Raw genomic sequence first — 25,434 nt, 5'->3', positions numbered from 1 at the left:
TAATAGAAGTTTCATTAGCCAGAAGCCTGAAGTCATAATGCCATTGTACAGGGCCATGGTGAGACCTCATCTGGAATACTGTGTACAATTCTGGAGGCCACATTACCGTAAGGATGTGCGCAGAATTGAATCGGTTCAGCGGATGGCCACCAGGATGATTACGGGCCTCAAGGGTCTCTCGTACGAAGAGAGGCTGAACAAATTACACTCTCGAAGAACGTAGGGAGAGGGGAGAAATGATTGAGACATTTAAGTACATCACAGGACATGTCGAGGTAGAAGATGACATTTTCTTTCTCAAAGGACCCTCGGCCACAAGAGGACATCTGCTCAAACTCAAGGGCGGGAAATTTCATGGTGACTCCAGAAAGTATTTTTTCACGGAGAAAGTGGTGGATCATTGGAACAAGCTTCCAGTGCAGGTGATCGAGGCAAGCAGCGTATCAGACTTTAAGAACAAATGGGATGCCTATGTCGGATCCCTATGAAGGTTAAGTTAAGGAATTGGGTTATTAGGGCATAGACTACAGGGGGTGGGTCAGTAGGGTGGGCAGACTTGATGGGCTATAGCCCTTTTCTGCCGTCATCTTTCTATGTTTCTATGACACTAATATCTGTTATTTTTACATGTCAATTACATGTCACCCCTTCTCACCCCCACAGTATTTTTCCCCAGATAGTAAGTCATATGTATACCTAGTTTGGTTGAAATCTGTCCACGTGTATCAGTTATGATGGAACATACACACACACATAGATATATACGATTTTATATAAATATAGATCAGGGCTGCCCAAGTCCGGTCCTCGAGATCTACTGGCAGGCCAGGTTTTCAGGATATTCACAATGAATATGCATGAGAAAGATTTGCCTGCACTGCCTTCTTGGTATGCAAATCTCTCACATGCATATTCATTGTGGACATCCTGAAAACCTGGCCTGCCAGTAGATCTCGAGGACCGGATTGGGCAGCCCTGATATAGATGTATGCAACATATGCTGTGAAGGCAGGAAAATACTTACAGAGGCTGGAATAATTTCTTCCTAACCCAGTACGGATAGAGGTTCCAGAGGCCAGCTGACTGAGGAAGAAGAGCACTAGACAAAGAAATGGGAAAAGTCTGTATTGTGATTCCAGTTTGCTGAATGCTGTCATCAGATGCCAACACTTCAGTTCATTTACCCCCCCCCCTTTGCAGAGCCGCGCTAGCGCTTTTAGCGCCAGCCGCAGCGGTAACAGCTCCAACGCTCGTAGAATTCCTATGAGCGTCTGAGCTGTTACTGCAGCGGCCAGCGCTAAAAACGCTGGTGTGGCTTTGTAAAGGAGGGGGTTACTGATTCGAAATTTCGCCAATAAAAACGTACACTAGTCACGAAGCCAGGGACGGCTGCACTGTGGATGGATTCTCTCTGTTTTCAGAATTTTTGTTAACTGAGATAAACTGATGCATATATTTCGAATTCTTCTGGAGTTTGCCAGAAAAAAATTAGCATTCTGGTAGTGCTTATTTTTGTAAATGATAATACTGAATGTGCATTCTTAAGATATCTAAGATGGCAAATGTCGGCTCAGTTAATTATGTATGTACAAGTAATGAAAATATGCTAATTTCATGGTAAAGGAATACATAGCCAGCAGAATGGGGTGGGCCATAGTGCAATCATCTTTCTACCCACACAACATTAGCGACCAAGGGCTGGATTCTCAAAACTCACCATGCCTTTAATGACGGTCGCTAAACCGGTTCCAGCTAGTTTAGTGTGCCAGTATTTTATTGCTCAGAATGGCTGACCATGGTCTTTTCCGAGCTCCCTAGCAGCCTCCCACTCTGCCATGCAAATGTAGTACAATGAGGTCATTAATATTAAAATAATATTACAATGCGGTCATTAATATTAAAACGAGCACTCCAGGCGATTCTCTAATCATTGCCGGGTGATTCTTCAAATGAAGCGCCGGGTTGCAATGACCCAAAATCATTGACTGATCCAGGGGTGCTGGTACTATGAAAAACGCATCTCAGGTGTGTGTATCTGCATATGGCTCATGACAAAACTTTAAAGAAAGCATAAATGATAGCAATGGGTAGAAAATTTCAAAAGCATGCGTCTCAAGCATGTGTATTAATGGTGCATCTTATGTGCATACTCACTGAAAGCTGACGATTGACCTTCCCCTCCGTCCAATAGCACTGGCACGCCTATGATTGACACATGCATCATTCGCTAGTAGTTCTCCACCCCTCCTACCCACCCATGCCATCAATATCCTATGATATGCATGCCTAAGCGCAGCTTTTCCTGGCACATGTGCACATTTACACCTCTTTCCGTGGACTGTTCTGCGCATGTGTCGACCATTATCACCAGCAACTGGTCTCAAGGAAATTAGGCGACCCTCTGCAAACCTCAAGTGCATGCAAAGTTTTTTGAGAATTGCTCGTCTTTTCTGAATCATTGGATTTACGGCCAGTACCGTGACCCAGCGGATTTTACTGGTGAGTTTTGAGAATCCAGCCCTAAGAAACTTGGGGAAGGGGGGCAAAGATTGGTTGGTTCGGCTCCCCTCCCCAACTAAAATCTTGTTCTGTTGAACCAGGAATTTTGTTTTTCATTTAGGGTTTAATATAGAAATGCAAATCAACCACATGTTTCCTGCTCCTCTCAAGAAGATCTAGTAGGTACTTCCGGGGCTGGTGTTAAATGTGCTGAGGCCCAGGGCAAAAATGGGAAACAAGACCCCCCTCCAAATCAACTGGCAGATTGCACTTTTTTTTCCCCATTTCAGAAAGTTTTGGATCTCCTCTTTGGCATGTGGGCTCAGGGCAATTGCCTTTTTTTTTTTTTTTTTTTTTAGCATCCTTGCAACACCAGCCCCGAGTACTTCGTTCTATCTCCAGCACCAGCAATGGTATAAAGCTCCTGTGTGGTACAAAAAACTAAAGCACTAATGTCAGTAATAATTTTCTTTAAAAAAAAAAAAAGAGGTAACTTCCACTGGAATCAAGTTCTAAAAGGTTCCAGAATAGTGATGCAGAAAAAAAAAGAAAAAAAAATCACTACTTGCACGTGCTTTACCCCACAACCAATTTATGCTTAGCAAAGAAATAAAATGGCAGCTCTTCTGCCAGTGTTTTCATTGGTCTGCGCAGAGGCAGGTCCAGTCCAATCATTAGGCATGACTAGGCAGTTGCCTAGGGCTGCAGCAAATAGCAGCTATGGTCAGCGCGAAACAGTAGATCCTGACGGCTACGTAAAACACAAAGAACCATCCATGCGTACTTTCACCTACAGGACAGGTGGACAGTTTTCAAATAGCCCCCATTTACCTGGGGGAAAGACTTTTGGAAATTGCCTCACCCTTTTGGTGTGTGCGATATCCATATGTACCTCGCCAACTAATAAAGATCTCAACATGTACAATGCATCCATTTCCCGTCGGACCAAAGATCTTTAACGTTAAGTACCACTCCCCTACATAGAAATGGCTTCCTATTATTAAGAATCTTCAAACAGTAATTTCTAGGTATTGTCCTACTCGTTCTCCATGGACAAGCAGTATAAGTCAGCCACACTTTTGGTGACGTCATCTACGTTCCCAATTCGGATTTGCTCTCCCAGAGCTCAGGTGAGGCTTTAGGAGCCTCATCTGAGCATGTGCAGGTAGCCCTATATATACCTGTGCTGTCCCTCACTAATCCAGTTTAGTTAATCCGCCCTTCCCAAATGGATGGATCACAGCTCTCCATTCAAAAAAAAAAAAAAAAAAACCAACAAAAAACCCAGAAAGAAAGAAAAGAAGAAGAATGGCAAAACAAAAACAAAAAAAACAAAAAGCCTGTAGGAAAACCAGGTTTCAAGAAGTGCCCGGACTGCAAACGAAAAAGGAGCTCCTTGGACCCCCATGAGGTGTGTGTCCATTGCCTAGGAGCACACCTCATGGCAGCCTGCCCTCAGTGCCTAAAAATGTCTCAGAGGGCTAGAAGAAATCGGCTCCAAAAGCTGCACACCATGGGGGAAGACCAGCGAAGGAAGAGAGAAAAAAAAATAAAATGCAGCCAAAAAGCAGCCCCTGCTTACCTGATGCCTCAGGAAGCCCAGCAAAATCAGAGTAGACTGCTCCTGAAACTTTCCGACTACAGGATAGCTCCCCGACAGCTGCTCCATGGCCTAGGGTAGAGCATAGAAGTGCAGACAGTGGCAAAAACGGCCGAGGGTCTCCTATCCCCTCCGCCGGCCATTCCAGCTGCATCAACTCAGGACTGCTCCGATTTCAAAATCGAAGCCATGCGGCCATTAAAGCCATGCTATGTCTGCAGCCCCGAGATTCAAACTGCCTCGATCTCATCCCAGGATGATATCAGTGCACTGGGCCCCGCCCCCTTAAAGGCACAGACACAGCAAAAAGGCAAGCCTGGATACAGACAGTGCCTTTGCAAGCATGGAAAATAACTCTGCACACCTAAAGGCACAGGACAATGTGCCTCACAGGAGCCAACACACCAGAACCTGCAAGGAGGGAACATGAAGGAGACAGAACATCTTCCTCCCCCTCCTCTTCATCATCATCAGCAGCAGCCTCACCAAGACGGCGGAGGCACAGAAGGTCGAAAGATCGCGGGACCAGGAGCAGGGGCAGACCCCATCAGCCGGCTGACCACCCACGTGCATTGGCCGCAGATCCCAACATCCAGCCACGCCAACTGACCACTCCTACCGCTCACAGACAATTGTTAGACTTTTTCAACAGATTCATCGCACAGCAACTCTCAGGGCAAAGGGCGCAGAGCAAGAGCTCAGCACCGAATGCAGAACAGATACTGCAACCACCGGCAACATGGAGGCAGGGAGCAGAAACAGCCGCATCACACTCTCCAGCCATAGACGGCTATGCCTCCGAACGCAGTGGGCGCTACCAGCAAAGCTATGCTTCAATACGGGGCAGCCCACACACATCAACAACCCAAGACACCCCAGACACAGAGCACGCGTCTGGGACAACACAGTCCAACATGCCGGCGGAGGACCTCACTTATCCAAAGTTCCTCCAGAAGGTAGTTTCCAAGCTGGCACTCACCCCAGTACAGGTGCTAGAGGCGACAGAAGAAGCACCGGGACTGCTGAAATACCTAAAGTTGCAAAAGGCCATAGCCGCACTACCAGCTCACAGAATGCTACTAGATTGCCAGGACCAGATCCGGAAAACCCCACGGTCAGGCCCGGCTGTGTCCAGGAGGCTAGACCAAAAAATACCAGATCAGCGAGGCACTGGGGTTTGACAAACCACAGCTCCCTCACCAGTCCATCATAGTAGAAAGTGCCCTTAAGAAAGCTAAGAGCAATCGCCTGCAGGCCAACGACCCTCCGGGCAAAGAACACAGGACCCTGGACGCTACCGCCAAAAAGGTCCACCATGGCTCCATACTGAATGCCAAAATTGACTCTCACCTGTTCCACCTTACCCTGTACAATGATACCCTCCGGAGGAAAATAGAGGAAACCCTAGACACGCTACACCCCGAGGGAAAAGCCTGCATAGTCCCCATATTACAGGATATGGAGGAATGCGAAAAACACATGATAAAAGCGACTTTTGATGCATTTGAAACATCTGCCCGCATGGCCAGAGTGGCCATAGCATCCAGACGCCTGGCATGGCTGCAGGCATTGGGCCTATGCGAGGACACCCATGAGCGTATCGCAGATGCACCCTGCTCAGGGGAGAACTTATTCGGAGACAAAGTCACGGAAACAGTGGACATAATGAAAGCCAATTGCACAACTCTCCAAACCCTCTCCTCAGATGGCTTCGTAAAAACCCCCGGCATCAAGGCGGCTTAGCACCAACCACTGTCGCCGACAAAATAACACCGTAAGGTGCTTCGACAACCAGACAAGAGGGTCGTCCCACAGAAAGCACAACCCTGCAGCGCCCCTTACCAGAAAAGGCAGCGCCAGAGGGAGGGAAATCAGCAGAAGCCAGCTACTTCCACCACCGCTTTTGACTCATCAACAAGGCCCTCCACCCCTGTTGGGGGCCGCCTCTCCGCATTCAACAAAGCCTGGGAGAAGATAACAACAGAAAAATGGGTGCTACACACCCGCCAGCCAACCCACCAAAGAACTCATCCTCAGAGAAATCAAAGCTCTCCTTCAAGCAAGAGCAATAGAACCAGTATCCAAGTCACAGCACAACCAAGGGTTCTACTCCCACCATTTTCTCATCCCCAAAAAGACAGGAGGGTTCAGACCCATCCTAGACCTACGAGGCCTAAACAAGTATGTAACCAAGGATAAATTTTGTATGCACTCCTTAAGAACAATCCTACCACTAATTCAAAAGGACGACTGGCTGGCTTCACTGGACCTCCAAGATGCGTATTCACACATCCCTATGCACTCCTCCCAAGGAATGTTTCTGCGGTTCAGGATCCAAACCCAGTACTTCCAATACAGGGTCCTGCCCCTTTGGACTCTCCTCTGCACCGAGAGTCTTCACAAAATATGTCATGGTAGCAGAGGCACACCTCCGCAAGAGCGCCATATGCGTGTTCCCTTACCTGGACGACTGGCTGCTGGGGGGTCCATCAGCCTGGAAAACGACAACAGCAGTCAATACAACGATGTCACTCCTGCAATCCCAGGGGTAAACACCAAAAAAATCAGTGCTACAACCAGCATAATCAATAGAATTCATTGGGGCAAGGATCTGCACGCCCCTGAATGCAGCTTTTCTGTCCCACTCAAGGGGACAAGCAATACAAAAAACTGGTTCAGCAAATATCAGAGACACACACATTCACAGCAAGAACAATACTACGCCTCCTGGGCCATCAAGCAGCCTCCATGCATGTTGTCCCACGCACCAAACTCCACATGCGACCCCTTCAGTGGTTCCTCAGAAAGAATTGGAACCAACACACACAGCCTCTGTCTCAGAGTCCCAATGGATCAGAAAATTCACAACAACCTCAAGTGTTGGACACATCAACAGAATTTGTACACGGGCAAGCTTTTCCAGCAGCCACAACACCAACTGACACTCACCACAAATGCCTCAAAACAGGGGTGGGGAGCCCACCTCCTCCATCTGAGAACCCCTGGTCACCCTCCGAGGCCAAACAACACATCAACCCGCTAGAACTCAGTGCAATTGGGAATGCCCTACAAGCCTTTGCTCCCTGGATCTCCAACAAGACCTTACTGATCCAGACAGACAATCAGGTGGCAATGTTCTATATCAACAAGCAGGGAGGCACGGGCTCACTCACCCTCTGCAGGGAAGCCCAAAAAAATCTGGACATTTGCTTTACCAACCAATATTCTCATCCATGCCACCTACCTCCCGAGCCTGAACAACGCCCTGGCGGACAGCCTCAGCAGAAAGCTGGATCCCCAAGAATGGTCCCTCCATCTGGAGGTAGCCCAGGATCTCTTCCACAAATGGGGCCTCCCAACAAGGGACCTCCTTGCCGCAGAGGACAACAAGAAGTGCCCTCAATTCTGCTCCAAAAGACCGGCACAATACCAGTCAAACCAGGGACGCTTTTCTCCATACATTGGGGGGAACGCCTGCTCTATGCTTTTCCCCCCATACCACTCATCCACAGAGTGCTACAGAAGATCAGGCAGGAGGCAGCCACAGTGATCTTCATTGCGCCCCACTGGCCGAGACAGGTGTGGTTCCCCTGCCTATACCAGATGTCCCAAAAATTCTTAAGATCTTCATTCATCCCCTATGGCTTTGTAAGTAGTCAATTAGATAATTATTCACTCATAATAAATTATATAGAAAAGATGATAACTTAGCTTTTTTTCATTTTTTTCTTTTATTCTTTTTCTATTAATTATATTGCACAGCTTTCTCTAGCAGTCAGCATAAATCGCTCCCCTTGTTGTTTAGCCCGTTTTAATTACGTAGGTTCTAGTGTTTGCATAACTAGGAATCTACTGTGTAGGCTCTTCAATTAATTATTGGAAGGATTTTCTACATTTTTAAGGGATTATAACTTGCATCGGAGACTACCTGGGACTACCAGGTGCTGTAGGCTGAGGGGCCTATGTTGGGCAGCAGCGACAAAGCAGATTAACACACTACGTGGAAGAAGGCAATGGCAAAGCACTCCCTGTACTCTGCCACGAAACATCACAGGGTGGATTCCTCACTGTGGATTGCCAGGGGTCAATAGCCGACACCAGGTGGCATAATCCATTCATAACTTGTATCACTGCATTTGAGTTAAATGTAATAATTTTATATGTTTTAAAATTCAGGAGTGTGCGACCCCGTGAAATATTTTGTGCGGCCCCAGTCAAGGGCGATGCAGTGTTTTCCTCTGCTGCCCCCGGTTGTTTACCGTCTTGCCGGCTCCCTCCTCTGTCTTGCTGCAGCGTTTGTGCGGCCCCAGAAAATTTTTTTCGGCCAATGCGGCCCAGGGAAGCCATAAGGTTGGACACCCCTGTTTGAAATGGTAGCATATGTAAATTGATAATTAAAATTTTTAAAAAAAGGAGTGCCTTATGCATTGTCAGAGGGTAAACAAAATATTTAGTGGAAAAAAAACAAATAACATGGCCAGAATCCAGCTGCTGGGGTTGGCAGCTAGTTACTTCCCTCCCAGCTGATTGTCAGGAAGCACCATCTACCAGAGCCCCAACAGGGAGGCAGAAGGTCCCTGCGAGCTGAGTAAATGGCTTCAGATTGCAGGTGGAATATTATTCTTAAAAGTTATTTTTCTGCTCCTCAGTGAAGCCCTATAGTACAGTGTTATCTAGTCTAACTGGAAACATTCAGGCTGCCTGATAGTTGTCAATGACGGAGATACAGTACATTGCTTTAGCTATAGAGCAGGGGTCCCCAAAGTCCCTCCTTGAGGGCCGAATCCAGTCGGGTTTTCAGGATTTCCCCAATGAATATGCATTGAAAGCAATGCATGCACTTAGATCTCATGCATATTCATTGGGGAAATCCTGAACACCCGACTGGATTCGGCCCCCGAGGAGGTATAGAGATAGTGTTGAAAAGCACATTTATTTAGATCTGCCACTTTGCACATCAGTTTACATTAATTTTCTATCTTGTTTTTATTTTATGACTAGCATGCACTTCTCGTATTGCAAACTTACTATGCCAAACATTTATCTTCAGAATTTTCTTTAGAAAAACACCTAGGGCTCCTTTTACGAAGGTGCGCTAACGTTTTTAGCGTATGCACCAGATTAGCGCGCATTATCCGAAAAACTACCGCCTGCTCAAGAGGAGGCAGTAGCGGCTAGCGAGCGCTGTTCCACGCTAAGGCCCCCAATGCGCCTTCGTAAAAGGAGCCCCTAGTTTTTGTACAAAAATGTAGTTATCCGTAGGCAAAATACTCATAACCACAAAAATATATTTGTTCATTTAACCTGTAAAGAACATTTTAAATAAAAGAATCGAGCAATTCTGCGTGGATTAAGACACTGCTGAGATCATATACCATTTGGGGTGTATGTGTACATGCAAATAAATGCTCAAACAGAATTAGATTCCCCCCCCCCCAGCAATCTATGTATGTATACACACATGCAGATGCCTTTCTTCACTGTCACAGATCTGCAGCGCGTGAGATTTATGCTTTTGGAAGAAACATTACAGCATTTATATGATTTATAAGTCGTCCCTGAAAAAACATGCTCCGTCCTGTGTCTTCCTAGGAAGAGTCGATGCAGGGGTTTTGCAAGATTCCACTGATCCTTTCTTACCCGTACAGAGATAGGCGCCTCTTATCTCCATGCTCCTCATCGACAGCTCTGCATGGCGAGGGGCTCATTTGCACCAGAAGCCAACAGGATGCAGCCCGGAGAGAGAGAGAGAGTTAAGATCTGATTTCCCGTTTCAATAATCCAGGAGTGAGAAAGGGAGGGGGGGGGGGGGGAAGCATCCAACGGCGGGAGCCTGAGCAAAAATGACCTTAGAGAGGACGGGGTCAGTCGGCTGCGGCCCATTTCACTGTCCGTTTCTGACCCACATGTAATGCTCTCGCTCACGTCTGAAAACTAGGGAGAGGGAGAGGAAGAGAAACCGGAGCAAGCAACAGACCAGAAGTTCATTGCTTAGATATGCTTCTTGGGGGTTGGTTTTAATGCTCCCCATCTTTTTTTTTTTTTTTTTTCTTCTGATCCTCCGCTACCTTCCCCGGATGAGAAGTCCGGACAGTTTGGAACCAGGTGCGGTTTGCACATTTAGGTAAAGCGTATGATATAGTCAGGTGACCTGGGACCCTCTAGAGAGGAGGAGAGAGGGAAACTAGGTTGAGAGTAGGGTACTCAGGAGCGGGTTTTATTTCAGTTTCACACGCCTGCCTGCTGCACTTGCTAAAATGCACGTAATTCGTGCTGAGCAGGAAGGGGGGGGGCAGTGTAGGAAAGTGAGCAAGATCAGCTCAAGCCACCCCCTCCCCTCCAAACTGGAAAGAGCTTGAAAAAAGAAGCACAGGGAAAAAAAAACTAAGAAAAAAGGGTACCTATATTTTTCGGGGGGGGGGGGGGGTGTTTCTCTCCATATGTAACGCCCCAGGAACAGACAGGGAAAAATGCTTGAGTACCTGAATAAATTCATATAAACTGTTCTGAGCTCCCTTCAGAGAACGGTATAGAAAATTGAATAAATAAATAAATGAATAAAGATGTGTGATACAAAACCGTTTGAGAAACCATGGAGCACTATTTAGGCCATGGAAAGTGAGTGCTTTACAAGTCTGCTACAGATATTTTATGAAAACAAAACCAGTAAAGCAGCTGGTTTGAGACATACAGTAGGTGGCTCCAGATTATAGATAATGGAGCCTTTTTAGCATGCTATAAGTGCAAAACTGACATGTATTTGGGGGAGGGGGAGGGGTGCATGCCTAGCATGCCGTTTGCAGTTTCCACTTTAAAATGTCCATTGTGTGCAGTATTCTGGCCACCATTAGTGCAGATGCTAACTGCAGGCGGACTTTTACTAACTGCACAAATGCCGATTTGCACGCAGCATGTACCCCCGCTATCTGCTGTATGCAGTTCACACTCATTCTCTGCCTAGTCACTGCCCCCTAACATACAAAAGTACGTCAATTAGCACATGCAAACCCACCACTATAACGGCACACTTGCATGATAGCTTGTGTATGCTCATTTGTCTATTAAATGCTTAAATGCACTTTAGTAAAAGGGCCCCATTGTGTTAAGAAGCAAGCTTTAGACGGTGTCAGGCCAAAAGCGCGCCGGGACAAAGGCGCGCCCAGACAATTGAGCGCAGTGCGGAGGTGCGCGCCGCTCTAAATTACTGTTTTTAGGGCTCCGACGGGGGTTTTTGTTGGGGAACCCCCCCACTTTACTTAATAGACATCACGCCGCGTTGTGGAGGGTGTGGGGGGTTGTAACATTTTACTGAAAACTTAACTTTTTCCCTGTTTTTAGGGAAAAAGTTCAGTTTACAGTAAAATGTGGAGGGTTACAACCCCCCAAACCCCCCATAACGCCGGCGCGATGTCTATTAAGTAAACTGGGGGGTTCCCCAACAAAACCCCCTGTCGGAGCCCCTAAAAATTGTAATTTTGTGCGGCGCACGCCTCCACGCTGCTCTCAATTGTCGGCGCACGCTTTTGTCTTTCGCGCCGTTGTCTATGAACCGCTTTAGACTGCCATCATTCTTAACATTTTTTGAGTCACGGACCCCTTTTAAGAATCTGATGAAAGCTATGGACCCCCCTTCCCCAGAAATATTCACATAAACACAACTTTGCATGCAATGAATAGAATGTATTTTATTTATCGAGATTTGATTGTCTCGTACAGATATGACATACACAAAGTATTATTAAACTTTAAAGTAAATAATCTAAAAAAAACCACACCAAAAAAACCACTCCTTTTTTAAGCAAAAAGTAATATTAGGCCACTCATTATAATTATGAAATACAATCCTCTTGTGCAAATTAAAACAGATCTACTACTACTGCATATACTCTCTTATCTTTGAGAAAAATCAACCGTACCGGGCCCCCTGAAACCCATCTAAGGACCCTAGGTTAAGATCCCCTGTGGCTGCACGCCTTACCTCCTGCCTGAACTTGCTGAAAATGCTCCTTAACCTAATAAAAGTATCATCTTTACCTTGCTGCATTGTGGTACTTAAAACATGCTGGCAATTGCCATCTTTTTGCTCCTTATTCCCAGCTGGGGAAGGGTTAATTCCTGAAGGCGATTCGAGAAATGTGATAGTGCAATATGACGAAAAGGCTTTGCTTTATATTTCTGTATTATTTTTTAGTGAACCTTTATTGCCCAGCTGCTTTCCAATCGGGTTTTTATTTGGGCAATGAAAGTGCTGAGTACGAGAAAAGAGCAGATCTCTTGCAATCTGTCCACTTTTAAGTGGGGGCTGATTGCGAATGTGGGAGGTCAGCGTGAAGAACAGAGCCCGAACCTTTCCTTTAGCTAAAGGAGAGCGAGCAGAGGGAGGAAACTAGGTTTCCATAGCAACTGAAAAGGAAACTGGGTTTCTATAGCAACTTCAAAGGCTGTGCTGTAGCACAGAGGCCTGACTTGGTCTACTTCAGAAGAGAAGGGGATGGGATGGGAGGAATTTGCTCCGAGAAGCAACTGGAGGCTCTCAGCTAGCAGGACACTTATGTAGAAGGTCTCTCTCCCTCTCACACACACAGACACACATTAGCCAGTTATGGATGGTGTGAAATCAGAAGACAACCCTTAATCTGATAAAACTCATCCTCAGTTTTTATTGACGTTCTAAGAAAATTACACCAGATTGTCCAGTTTTTTTTTCTTTGTATCTTAGACAGTCACATCTTTTCCTCTCTTGTTCTCTTCCCTAGGTTTCCTTGTCCTATTCTTCTTTCGGGTCATTATTGCCGCTTTCCTCTTATGCGTCTCAGTTGTTGCCCCTGTTAGCAATTTACCAATATGAAACTCAATTGCACTTATTTATACTTAGCTCACATATCTTCACTGATAGTTCAAAGGGAATTGCATTCAGGGATAGAAGACGTTCCCTGTCCCTAAAGGACCTACTGTTTAAAGGCTTCATCTACTAATATGCATTAGTGAGTTACATAGGAGACAGTGTTTCAAAAAGATTGGGGATTCTGAACTCATAACATAGATTAAATTTCCCCTCACTCAGCAAAGGAAAAACAAAATACATCTGGTAGTCAATGACCAGCCTGTATCTAAATAATGGTGACGGGACTAAATCGCGCGAGACAACGGCGCGCCGACAACTGAGCGCAGACAACTGAGCGCAAGGTTGACGGCGCGCTGAAGAAAAGCACTATTTTAAAGGGCTCCGACGGGGGGTGTGGGGGGGAACCCCCCCACTTTACTTAACAGACATTGCGCTGGCGTTGTGGAGGGTTTGGGGGGTTGTAACCCCCCACATTATACTTAAAACTGAACTTTTTCCCTAAAAAACAGGCAAAAAGTTCGGTTTCAAGTATAATGAGGGGGGTTACAACCCCCCAAACCCCCCACAACGCCAGCGCGATGTCTGTTAAGTAAAATAGGGGGGGTTCCCCACCAACACCCCCCATCGGAGCTCTTTGAAATAGTGCTTTTCTTCGGCACGCCGTCAACCTTGCACTCAGTTGTCTGCTCTCAGTTGTCGGCGCGCCGTTGTCTCGCGCGATTTTGTCTATGAACCCTAAATAATATGGATAAATTAAAAGCAAGGGCCCTGCCACTCTGTCCTCCCTCCTCAGCATCATTCTCTCTCTCCTTCCTTTCAGGCTATCCAGAGCACTTTTTTCCATCCAATCCTTCTCTTTCCTCAGTCCATCAACCCCATACTCTTTTCTCCCAATTTTATTCATTTCCCCCTAATTTCTTCTTCCCCTCGCCCCTCTCCCCTCACCCCTCCTCATTCTCTTCCCCCACTGCACTTTTAAAAAAATATTTCTCCTCCTGCATAGGAATAATGGTCCAGGTTCTGTAAATGGAGCCTAAATCGGCAGGTGCCTGGCAAAATGACATGTCACATGCCAGGCAGATGTAGGTCCCTACTTTGAGTTAGGTACCATTATATTAGGCCAGGGTTTTCCTGGCCTAACATACCAGCACCTAAGTCAGGTGCCTTCCTCATACCACACCTACCGTCCACCCCCTAATCAAGCCTACTTTTTGGGTAGGTGCCTCAGTGTAGGTGTCACTAGGCACCACATGGATATGTGCGCACAACTTAATATTTTTAGAATTTTTTTAAATTAGGATTTAATGGCATTAAAATGCTAATGAACCTAATTAAAAAAAATTAAGTTGCATGCAAAAATCGGCTAGACACCACTGATGTACCGTCGAGTCTGTGCAACTCATATCATGATGTGAACTAATAAAGTTGTTTGGACTGTCCCTTGCTGTGTGCTCGACATCTTTTCCTCACGAGTCATAGAAACATAGAAACATAGAAAGATGACGGCTGAAAAGGGCTACAGCCCATTAAGTCTGCCCACTCTACTGACCCACCCCATTAAGTCTGAGTGCTAGTGACCTAGTTCCTTAACTCGACCCTCGTAGGGATCCCATGAGTCCTGTACTTAGATTGTTTTCCCTGTCGTAGAGGCCATTTGGGCTTTTCTCTTCAACACATTTACTACTGCAGCTTTGAGATAGGGACCCGTAATGAGAAAACAGTGACGTGACATCTGCTTTTTAATCCTTATAGTTCTATTACAATCACGTGAGCCCTCTACTCCGCAAAGCACATTGGCTACCCATTTGACATGGAATCATCTATAAACTGCTTCTCCTCACCTTTAAAACAAAACTCACTCACCGGCTTTCATCGACAAACTCATAAACTCTTATTCCTCATCTAGAAATTTACGCTATAACACTCAAAATCTTCTAATCTAATCTAATCTTCCATTTGTGAGTCACAAAAACCTGTATAAGCTCTAGGCGATTGACAGGGATCAGGAGGGAAAGGCGGGGGAGGGGAGCAAGGGAGGGCCAAGAGCAGGTAGGGGAAGGTGTAGAAAGAAAGCAAGTAGCGTTAGTTGTCAAAGAGACAAATCTTCTTGCTACCCCTTCCATTCGCGAAATCTTTTATGACACCACTCAATATTCTCAGTATTCTCTTTTATGACACAAATCAATATTCTCTGTCATTAAATCAATATTGTCTGTCACGGGTCCAACACGATGGCACGCAATGCTGAACACACTCAGACAAGAATCATCCCTATCCCTATTCAAGTACAAACTCAAAACTTTCCTATTCCAAGATGCATTCTGTGAAGGTTAACTCCCTGCGATAAAACATTCTTGATGAAAACTCCCTTCCCCAATTGTATTTACCCTCTTTCCCTCCTTTTCTATTCTTTATTTTATTGTAACTTCCTCCTCCTTCCCCTCTTTCCTTATATGTGTCTGTCATCCCCCCTTTAAGTTTTTTTTGTCTATTTTCTTTTAACTTTTACTATTTTTAAAATTGTAAACCGTCTAGATCAGTGATCTCAAACTCAAACCCTTTGCAGGGCCACATTTTGGATTTGTAGGTACTTGGAGGGCCTCAGAAAAAATAGTTAACGTCTTATTAAAGAAATGACAATTTGCATGAGGTAAAACTCTTTATAGTTTATAAAAATCTTTCCTTTTGGCTAAGTCTTAATAATAATATTGTAATTTATAGCTAAAGATATATATGATCAAGACTCTGTTTTATTTTACTTTTGTGATTATGATAAACATACCAAGAGCCTCAAAATAGTACCTGGTGGGCCGCATGTGGCCCATGGGCTGCGAGTTTGAGACCACTGGTCTAGATACTTGTGATGGACGGTATAAGAAAAGTCTATTAAACTTGGAAACAATAATGCTTGGGTGCCAAGAATTACCCAAGAATGCGTCATGTCAGCTCAGAATCACCTGAAATTCAGCACTAACTAACTTTCAACGTATTCTTTTCATCAGACATGCTTAATACCTTGGTTTTCAAGCGGAGGAAGCTTTATTTAAAAATTTTGGGGCTATATTTGGTGCAATTGCGCCCTAGGGGATGCAGTAACTTGCTTAATGAGTTGTAATGGGCATAGTTGGAGACTCTAGGGATTCTTGCTGCTTTGAGTGCCATCAGGGGAGGGGGGAAGTTTGGGATGGGTGGGGGGATTGAAGATCTGATCATGTTGCAATGTTCTGGCTATTTGGGGATGTGCTTCACCAGTGGTGTATACTGAGCAATGGCACAGTGAGGGGGAGGCGGGGGTTCATGCTTTATGTAAAATAGTTTGAATGACAAGAATTGCATTGTTTGTATTGATCTTATAGTTTTATTTTTTTGTCATCAATAAAAACTATTTAAACATAATACCTTGTTTTTCAACGACAGTGACACTGAAAGGCATAATAGCATGTAGACCAGTTAATACCCTAGTATCGCAGGGCTGTTAAGCTGGCAGTTTAGTGTTTAAAAATAAAGACACCCAGTGCCACTATTATAAGGCTTGTTTCACAGGAGTCGCTTTTTCATACCATAGGAAAAGGCCTTTACGCTTTGATGTATCATTTGATACAATGGGAAAGCAGTCCATTACAAGTAATTTGACCAAAAAGAGGTCTGCAAAATATAAGGTGTAGTGGAAATACTGTAATTTTTTATTTTAAGATGTGCCTTAAAGCCACTTAAAGCTTCAGGGATGGCCTCATTCATCCGCCTTCATTGTATGTCCTGAATACTTTTGCCAGAGGGAAATTAGGCGGTACAAAAGATTCTTTATGTGGAATAAAATAACCCTTCATTTTGTAGGCATTTCCAGAATATTTATTGAAATTTATATGGTCAGATACTCACACTTACTCATTTCTGTGTCCAAGTTTCAAGGACAAATCATAATTTTTGTTCAAAGTATTGACAAAGCTAAAGTCTTAATGGTACTACTATATTCAGTTAGACTCAGTGGAGCTTATGGTGTGTTTAAACTACATTGTTGGAGACTCATATCCGGCAATTCTATAAACAGTTTGCGGAAAAAAAAGCAAACAGGACGCTAGGAATTATTAGGAAAGGGATGGTAAATAAGACTGAGAATATAATAATGCCTCAGTTTCACTCCATAGTGCATCCTCACCTTGAATATTGCGCACTGATCTGGCCGCTGTATATCAAAAAAGATATAGGGCTCCTTTTACTAAGGTGCACTAGCATGTTTAGCGCAGGCACCGGATTTGTGCGCACTATAGCTATACCGCGCGCTACCCGAAAAACTACCGGCTGCTCAAGAGGAGGCGGTAGCGGCTAGCGCGGGGGGACATTTTAGCGTGCGCTATTCCGCGCGTTAAGGCCCTAACTCACCTTTGTAAAAGGAGCCCATAGTGGAATTACTATAGAAAAGGTTCAAAGAAGAGCCACCATAATGATAAAGAGGATGGAATTCCTCTCGTATGAGGAAAGACTAAAGAGGTTGGGGCTCTTCAACTTGGGAAAGATGGCTGAGGGGGGATATGACTGAGGTCAACAAAATCCTGAGTGGTATAGAATGGGTAAGAGTAAATCAATTGTTCACCCTTTCCAAAAAGTACACAATCCAGGGGACACTCAATGAAATTAAATGGGAATACTTTTAAAACAAATAGGAAGAAATATTTTTTTACTCAAATAATAGTTCAGCTCTGGAATTTGTTGCTAGAGGACGTGGTTACAGCAGTTAGCATAGCTGGGTTTAAGAAAAGTTTGGATAAGTTCCTGGAGGAAAAGTACATAGTATGCTATTGAGACAGACGAAGGGGAAGCCTCTGCTTGTCCTAGATTTGTAACATGAAATTTTGCTACTATTTGGGATTCTGTCAGATACTTGTGACCTGGATTAGCCACAGGAAACAGGACCATTGCTACTGACATGAATATACAGTGGAACCTTGGTTTGCGAGCATAATTCATTCCAGAAGCATGCTCATAAACCAAAGTGCTCATGTATCAAAGCAAATTTCCCCATAGGAAGTAAGGGAAACTCATTTGATTGGTTCCCCCGCCCCCAGGCCACCGTTGCTGCTCGCTTCCACACACCGCTACCCCCAAGGCTACTGGTGCGCTTCCACCTCCCCGAGAACCGGCATTGCACCCCCGCCCGTGAACGCCCCCCCCCCCCCCCGTGAAAACCAGTATCACCCGTCCGCCCAAACTCAAATCCTTACCTTGATCTGGCACCGGCACGCAGCACCAACCCACCGGTGCCGGTGCCTGAAGATCCTGTAGATCCTGCCTCTTGCCGCTGGACTCGGCCTTGAGCATCTGCGCATGCTCAAGGCCTTCTGGCTCCCGCTCTCCCTGAGAATATTGGAGAGAACGAGAACCAGAAGGCCTTGAGCATGCGCCGATGCTCAAGGCCCAGCCCAGCGGCAAAAGGCAGGATCTGCAGGATCATCAGGCACCAGCACGTCCTGTGGATTGGTGCTGTATGCCGGTGCCAGATCAGGGTAAGGGTTTGAGTTTGGGCGAACGGGCGATGCCGGTTCTCACATCGGGGGGGGGGGGGGGGTTCATGGGTGGGATGGGCAACGTCAGTTCACAGGTCGGGGGGCTTGCAAATTGAGTCAATACTCGGTTTGCGAGGCACGATTTGCTTGAGTGTTTTGTTCGTCTTGCAAAACACTTGCAAACCGCGTTACTTGCAAACCGAGGTTTGACTGTATGTCATAGGTGCCATTCTATAAGGCATTGCCTAAGGCCCTGATTCTATAAAGTCCACTTAAAGTTAGCCACTGATATCAGCAGTGATTCTATAAAACTTAAGCACCCAGTATAGAATCATGCTTAGCATCACCTAAGCATGCTTATGCAACGTTCAATGGTTTAACATTTAGGCATCCCCGATGTATGCTTAAATTTTGGTGCCGATGTCAGAGCCTAATGGCAACCGATTCACAAAGAGGTGCCTAATTTGAAAACACGCCCATGATCTGCTCCCTAACCACACACACTTTTAGTGTAGGTGCTTTGGGCTGGGCGCCTACTTTTTATAGAATTGAGGTTTTCAAGTTAGGCACCAAACTTTCAATTAAGACAAATTAAAGTCTAGTCTAAGGTGTTGAATGCCAATATCGGCACCAATTAAGCCTATTTATCAATTAAGATAGGTGTCGATATTGACGCCTAACTTTAGTCAGACTTTATAGAATCAGGGCCAAGGTGCTATAGTGCAGTGTTTTTCAACCTTTTTACACCTATGGACCGGCAGAAATAAAATAATTATTCTGTGGACCGGCATCGGTCCGTGGACCGGCGGTTGAAGAACACGGGGCTAAGTCGTGGGCCAGATCCCGCCCATCTCTACCCAATCTCCACCCCCAGACCCCGCCCCCATAATAGTACTAATTGCACCTTGCACGTCCCGTGCCTCATCTGGAAGCCTTCCCTCTGAGGTTGCAACGTCAGAGAGAAGGCTTCTGGTTCAGGCGCCGTAGTAAAAAGACCCCTTTATATGGCTAATTAATTGGGCAGCGATCTGAATACTGGTGCCCAGATTGGCGATCATGCCTGGATCATGCCTGGAGATCAGGGCTGGATGCCACTGCCAGCTGAATATCGACCTGTTTGTGTCCGTCGATTTTGTAGCTGATGTTCCACAGAAATAGCCCATCTAGTCAAAGCAGGTGAAAGTCAGAGACATAATCTTGTTCTGGAAAACTGGATATGCCATGCATTCTTTATGTGTCCTCATTCACTACTTTGTTCTCGCATTTAATGCCATTCTCGCTTCACAAGAACAGACAAGGTCGCACTCACTCATGAAAGGATACCAAGGGCTCCTTTTACTAAGGTGCGCTAGCATTTTTAGCGCACGTTAATCCCCGCGTTACACGTAAAAACTAACGCCAGCTCAATGGTGGCGTTAGCGTCTAGTGCGCATGGCAAAGCAGCGCGCGCTAAAACCGCTAGCGCAGCTTAGTAAAAGGAGCCCGAAGTTTCTTTCTTTTCAAAGTTATGTTAAACTGATCAGATTACAAATCTTTCTTTGTACCCTGTAAGCATCGTTTTTTTAAAAATTTTATTTTGGGTTACTGCAATGTGAAAAAAAAAATCAATATATTTTTATATGTTTTTTTTTTGGTTATGTATATATGTATAAAAAAAAAACCAACACAAACTTTAAAGATCATGAACTAGGAGAGCTAAGAAAAACATTACCTGATGGAGACGTACAGAACTGAGAAAATAACCAATATTGGTACCTGATGCATAATTGGAGCGGTTTATGCTCTACTGTACAAAATTTCCTAAATAGCTCAACAAAACGGATCACAGGAAACATTAAGTAGGGTATGTTAAGGAATGCCATTTCTAGTTAATCTAAAAAGTCTAACCTATAAACTGTACGTTTACACATTCTAGATGTAAATCACAGATACATCTATGTAGACAATGTCCCATAGTGGAAAGCAAAACAAAATAATAATAATCTGAGGGTTTACGTTATCTGGGTATTCACAGTACGCTATCACTTTACATAGTGCCTCCCGTAGAATGGTTCAAGCTTTGTCCGCAGAGGAACTTGTTCGCAAACTTCTCATAACCTACCAATAACAATTTCATACTATCTATATTACCTAATATAACATACAGAAAAATGAAGACACATTGGTAGGTCAAGGTTGCCCGCCCTTTAGTAAATAAGGCCCTAAGTCTACTACCCTAGGTTTAGGCAGCTATTAGAAATGTGTGAGTTTTATCAACCAGGGATAGGGTTACCAGGAAAACCCGTACATTTCCTCTTTTTAGGCTCCTGGATGGACTTTTTAAAACCCCACATTTGTCCAGGTTTTGGAGAGCCCCAACGAGCTCCGGCCACATCTGGAGCCTCTCAGTATGTGCAGATGACGTCACGCACACCCGCGCATGCTCGAGGCCCTCCAGACGTGGACAGAGTTCATTGGGGAAGAAGACAAGGCTTTGTGGGGGCTGGGCTGGGGTGGAACTGGGTCGGGGCTATAGGAGGAATAAGGCGGGGATGGGGGTGAAACATGGGGGCCATGTGGCCAGTTTGGTGAGGCTCCAAATAAGGTAACCCTAACCAGGGACTGTGGCTGATTGTATATTCCGTGGTCTGACAGGTTTCATGCATCCTGAGACTTTGGTTGTATTCTTTCCTGCAGTTCCAATAAAAACATTTTCACCTTTGATTTCATCGTGAACCACCTTTCCAACCTTGATATCAAAAACATTTTGTTTCAGGTAATCACTGTAATCACATTTTTGACCATGAACTTGGGGGGTCAATGGGGAGAAGAGGGGTATTATAGGCTTTTGTACAGAAAAGTGTTTCTTCATGCAAATCTCTCAAACTGTGACTTCAAGTGCAGGACAGGTGGCCGTGGCCCTTGCAGAGGAGAGGGCATAGCCCATGGCGCATTCTACAGGAAGTGACTCAAATTAGCGCTATTAGTGGAGATATGATTGAAGTCTCCAAAATACCTGAGTGGAGTAGAACGGATACAAGTGGATCGATTTTTCACTCCGACAAAAATGACAAAGACTAGGGGACACGCCATGAAGTTACAGGGAGATACTTTTAAAACCAATAGGAGGATATATTTTTTCACTCAGAGAATGGTTAAGCTCTGGAACGCATTGCCAGAGGTTCAGGTAAGAGCGGGTAGCATAGCTGGTTTTAAGAAAGGTTTGGATAAGTTCCTGGAGGAAAAGTCCATAGTCTGTTATTGAGAAAGACATGGGGGAAGCCACTGCTTGCCCTGTATTGGTAGCATGGAATAGTGCTACTCCTTGGGTTTTGGCCAGGTACTAGGGACCTGGATTGGTCACCGTGAGAACAGGCTACTGGGCTTGATGGATCATTGGTCTGACCCAGTAAGGCTATTCTTATGTTCTTATTGCTACTACTACTATTATTAATCACTTTATTATTACTTTTCATGACCACATAAGTTCAGTTGTAAAAACTTGTTTCTTTAAATTACGTATCATCCGTTCACTCAGTTCTATTTTAAATACCGACTCGATTAATATCCTTATTCATTCTTTAGTTATCTCTCACTTAGATTACTGCAATTCACTATTAAATGGACTACCCCAAAAAGAACTTCGCCGTTTGCAACTCATACAAAATACCGCAATCAAACTCATTTACAAAATAGGTAAGTTCGAACACGTCACCCCTCTTCTCAAAGAGGCTCATTGGCTCCCAGTCACACACCGTATAATTTATAAAATCATACTGCTCTCTTTTAAAATCAAACTTTCCCACTTGCCCTTATTTCTAGACAAATTACAGTATTAATACCTCAAAGTTCTCCCCGTTCCTTACGATCTACCGACCAAAAACTCCTTTTCATTCCATCTTTAAAAGAATCCTACTATACAAGGAAAACTAACTTTGCTATAACAGCCCCCACATTATGGAATTCTCTCCCTCAATTTCTCCGGGATGAAATTCATTTACCAAAATTTAAAACTAATCTTAAAACTTTCCTATTTCAGGATGCCTTTGACAAATCCTAATCTTTTCTTTATCTATTTATTTACTTATCTTTTTCCTAAAAGCTCTCCTTTATTTCAGCGCATATCTTTTATACCATGCACCCTTATCCTTCATGTCCTATCCCTTCCCTCTATCTCATTTCTTCTAATATTATGTAACTTTTTCCTTCCTTCCCACTTATCCTCACGGTCATGTTTGTCAGTATCTAATATTATTATTATAATAATTATAATTATAATAATTATAATAATATAATAATTATCAGTCTAATATGTTTTCTCTAATTTTTCTAATACACCAATAACTAGTTCTTACTCTCCTATTTTAAATTTTTTATTGTCAACCGGTCAGATATTTGTTTTATGATCGGGATATTAAAAATCAATAAACTTGAAACTTGAAACTTATATAGTACTACAATGTGAACATGCACTGTACATAAGATAAAGTCCTTTCTCCAAGAGGCTTACACTCTAGACAAATAAGTAGCAAGCAGGATAAGAAAAATCAGGCCACTACCTCTAAAAAGGGTATAGAAAGGGACTGGGACTTTTATATCGCCTTTTTGTAGTCTTACAACCATACTAAAAGTGGTTTCCATATAGCGACTTCAAGCATTTTCCATCTAATGTACCTGGGGCAGTGGAGGATTAGGTGACTTGCCCAGGGTCATGGGGAGCAGTGCAGGGTTTGAACCCACAACCTCAGAGTGCTGAGGCTATCGCTCTTCCCACTACACTTGACTTATCAAGCTTTGCCCCCAGATTTGGAAAGCATTCTAGATTATGACTTTTTAAAGACAATTTGGATGTCTTGTTCACCGGACAGGGCCATTCTTGGGCGATAGGGTACTGTAAATTGGGCCTCGGGCTCTTCACTGCCATGGAGGCTTTAACCTCGACATCGGATATTACTTGGGAGTGCTGGCAGGCCAGAAATTGCAGCATCCCACTGATTTAAGAAGTACAGTGTCCCTCCCTACTCTTCAAGATTTTGGGAGGAAAGGGGGGACACCTATTCTGGTTAAATCACCGGGTTTTGCAATGTGCACTCCCCTAAAGTTTGCCCTGTCATCAGAGGAAATTCAACTTTTTTTTGAAACAGTGGCACACAGTATAAGGGATGAGGTGAGTGGCAATCAGTGCAGCTGCACTGGGGTCCAAATGGTGATGGGAGCCTTGATGTGATCAGGGCCCATCTGTACAGCTCCATACAGAATGGGACCTGTATGGGCTAAAATTGACTGCCAGGTGTGCCTTGATTGCTCTTGTAAACCCCTTAGTCACTCTGACTGGTCCCCATCAGAAAGGGGCTCCCCCATTTCCCCTGGATTAGAGAATGACACGGGGACAAATTTTCCTCCGGCCCTGCGGGAACTCATATTCCTGTCCCTGCCCCATCCCTGCAAGCTCTGTCCTCATCTGCACAAGCCTCAAACCCTTTAAAATCATAAGTAGCAACATTCCAGAGCTCAGATTGTGATGTCATAATGCCTCATTCCACCAATGCCTAAGCTCCGTCCTCAGCTGCACAAGCCACTTTAAAATCATAAGCGGCAACATTCTAGAGCTCAGACTGTGATGTCATAATGCCTCATTCCACCAATGCCTAAGCTCCGTCCTCAGCTGCACAAGCCTCAGACACTTTAAAATCATAAGTGTTCGAAGCTTGAGCGGTTAAGGTAGGAATGGGGCAGGAATAGGGACAGCGACAAAAGTCATGGGGACAGGGAAATTGAGTGCCTGCGGGGAAGGGGCCAAATTTGTACCCGTGCCATTCTCTGCCCTGGATCTGCAAATGATCATTGCCCTTTGTTTTTGGAAACCATCTTTAATATACTATAATATCCTAACTGAAAGAACTCAAAGAGTTTATAGATTCAAATATTTCTAATAATGTACTGGATTTCTTCATTTGTAATGAACTGAAGTTTTTACGAATCCCAGACTTATTATCAGTCCTGTAAGTTGATCATCTTATGTAACTTTTGATCCTGATGTAAACTGACTATATTATATAAATCTCTATTTGTTACTTTAGCATGACAAATGATCACCTAAAACCTAGCTTGTCCAACCTTTTTCTGTTAGGGCACTGATTTTATATTTTGCAACATTTGGAGGGCCAAAACACGCACCATTATATTTTGCCCTATGTTTTATCAAATAGTGGCAAAATGCAATGGTGTACTGCCCCCTCCCCAGCCTTCACCCAGTCTTGCTTGCACGACTTCTTTCACGTATACCCCCACCTCATCTTCACTCAGGGCCGGATTCTCAAAAATCCACGTTAAAAACCGACGGGACGCTGCCGCAGTTGTTCGTGTAGTGACAAAATAAAACAGGAGTCGTTCTCAAAAAAAATCACGCATGCAAATGAGGTCATCAGATAGTAGCAAAGATTCGCTAAATTTATATGCGTTGAGTCACTGGTGATAGCGATTGGCACATGCGCAGAATATACAAGGAAAGAGGCGTGAATGTGCACGTGTGCCGGGAAAAGCAACGCAACGCAATAAGCACGTGCCTTGTTTGAGCATAATATATGCTTATGTCATATGTGCGCGACACATGTGGCTATAGCAGTTGGTCGCAAAAGCTGTTCGTGTTGCAAAAAACAGATAGAAGCCCAGCGTTTCTAAGGCTGAATTTTGGCTGCTGTGTAAATACAGCATCGTTTGTCATCTTGCGTCAAACTTTTTCAATCAGTCAGAATAAAAGCAGGGGAGAAGCTATGTCGGCTTTTAACAAGCGCGCATAAAATATGCCTTTCTCTCCCAAACACTGGTATAATTCAGGTAAATCTTGTAATTTGTTTGTAATGTAGAATTTTATTTTGAACCACAGCCAGAAACACATAAGACACGGGTATCATACACGTGCTCAAGAAGCGTGCTTTTACCACTCCCCTAAAAAAAATAATTATTTATACAGTATATATATATATATATATATATAATTTATGTGAATC

At 44.4% G+C, this 25,434-nt stretch overlaps 1 protein-coding gene across 3 annotated transcripts in view; it reads right to left on the bottom strand.

The window, feature by feature from the left end:
- Positions 1–9,875, bottom strand: part of BEAN1 (brain expressed associated with NEDD4 1) — a 68,496-nt gene extending 58,621 nt beyond the window's left edge. For 2 of the 3 annotated variants that reach the window (XM_033940440.1, XM_033940442.1), the window contains exons 1-2: positions 4,082–4,311; positions 1,025–1,099 (exon numbers count right to left, since the gene is read on the bottom strand). In XM_033940440.1, the coding sequence (XP_033796331.1) occupies positions 1,025–1,099; positions 4,082–4,253 (247 nt within the window). In that variant the 5' untranslated portion in view covers positions 4,254–4,311. Of the gene's footprint in view, positions 1–1,024; positions 1,100–4,081; positions 4,312–9,739 lie in introns of those variants that run through there. The other variant, XM_033940441.1, reaches the window with a different exon arrangement.
- Positions 9,876–25,434: the final 15,559 nt, after the last annotated feature.

Source organism: Geotrypetes seraphini, chromosome 4 (genome assembly GCF_902459505.1).
Source record: "Geotrypetes seraphini chromosome 4, aGeoSer1.1, whole genome shotgun sequence".
Classification (NCBI taxonomy): Eukaryota; Metazoa; Chordata; class Amphibia; order Gymnophiona; family Dermophiidae; genus Geotrypetes; species Geotrypetes seraphini.
Note: the sequence above shows the minus strand (reverse complement) of the source record. Positions and strands in the feature narration are given on the sequence as shown.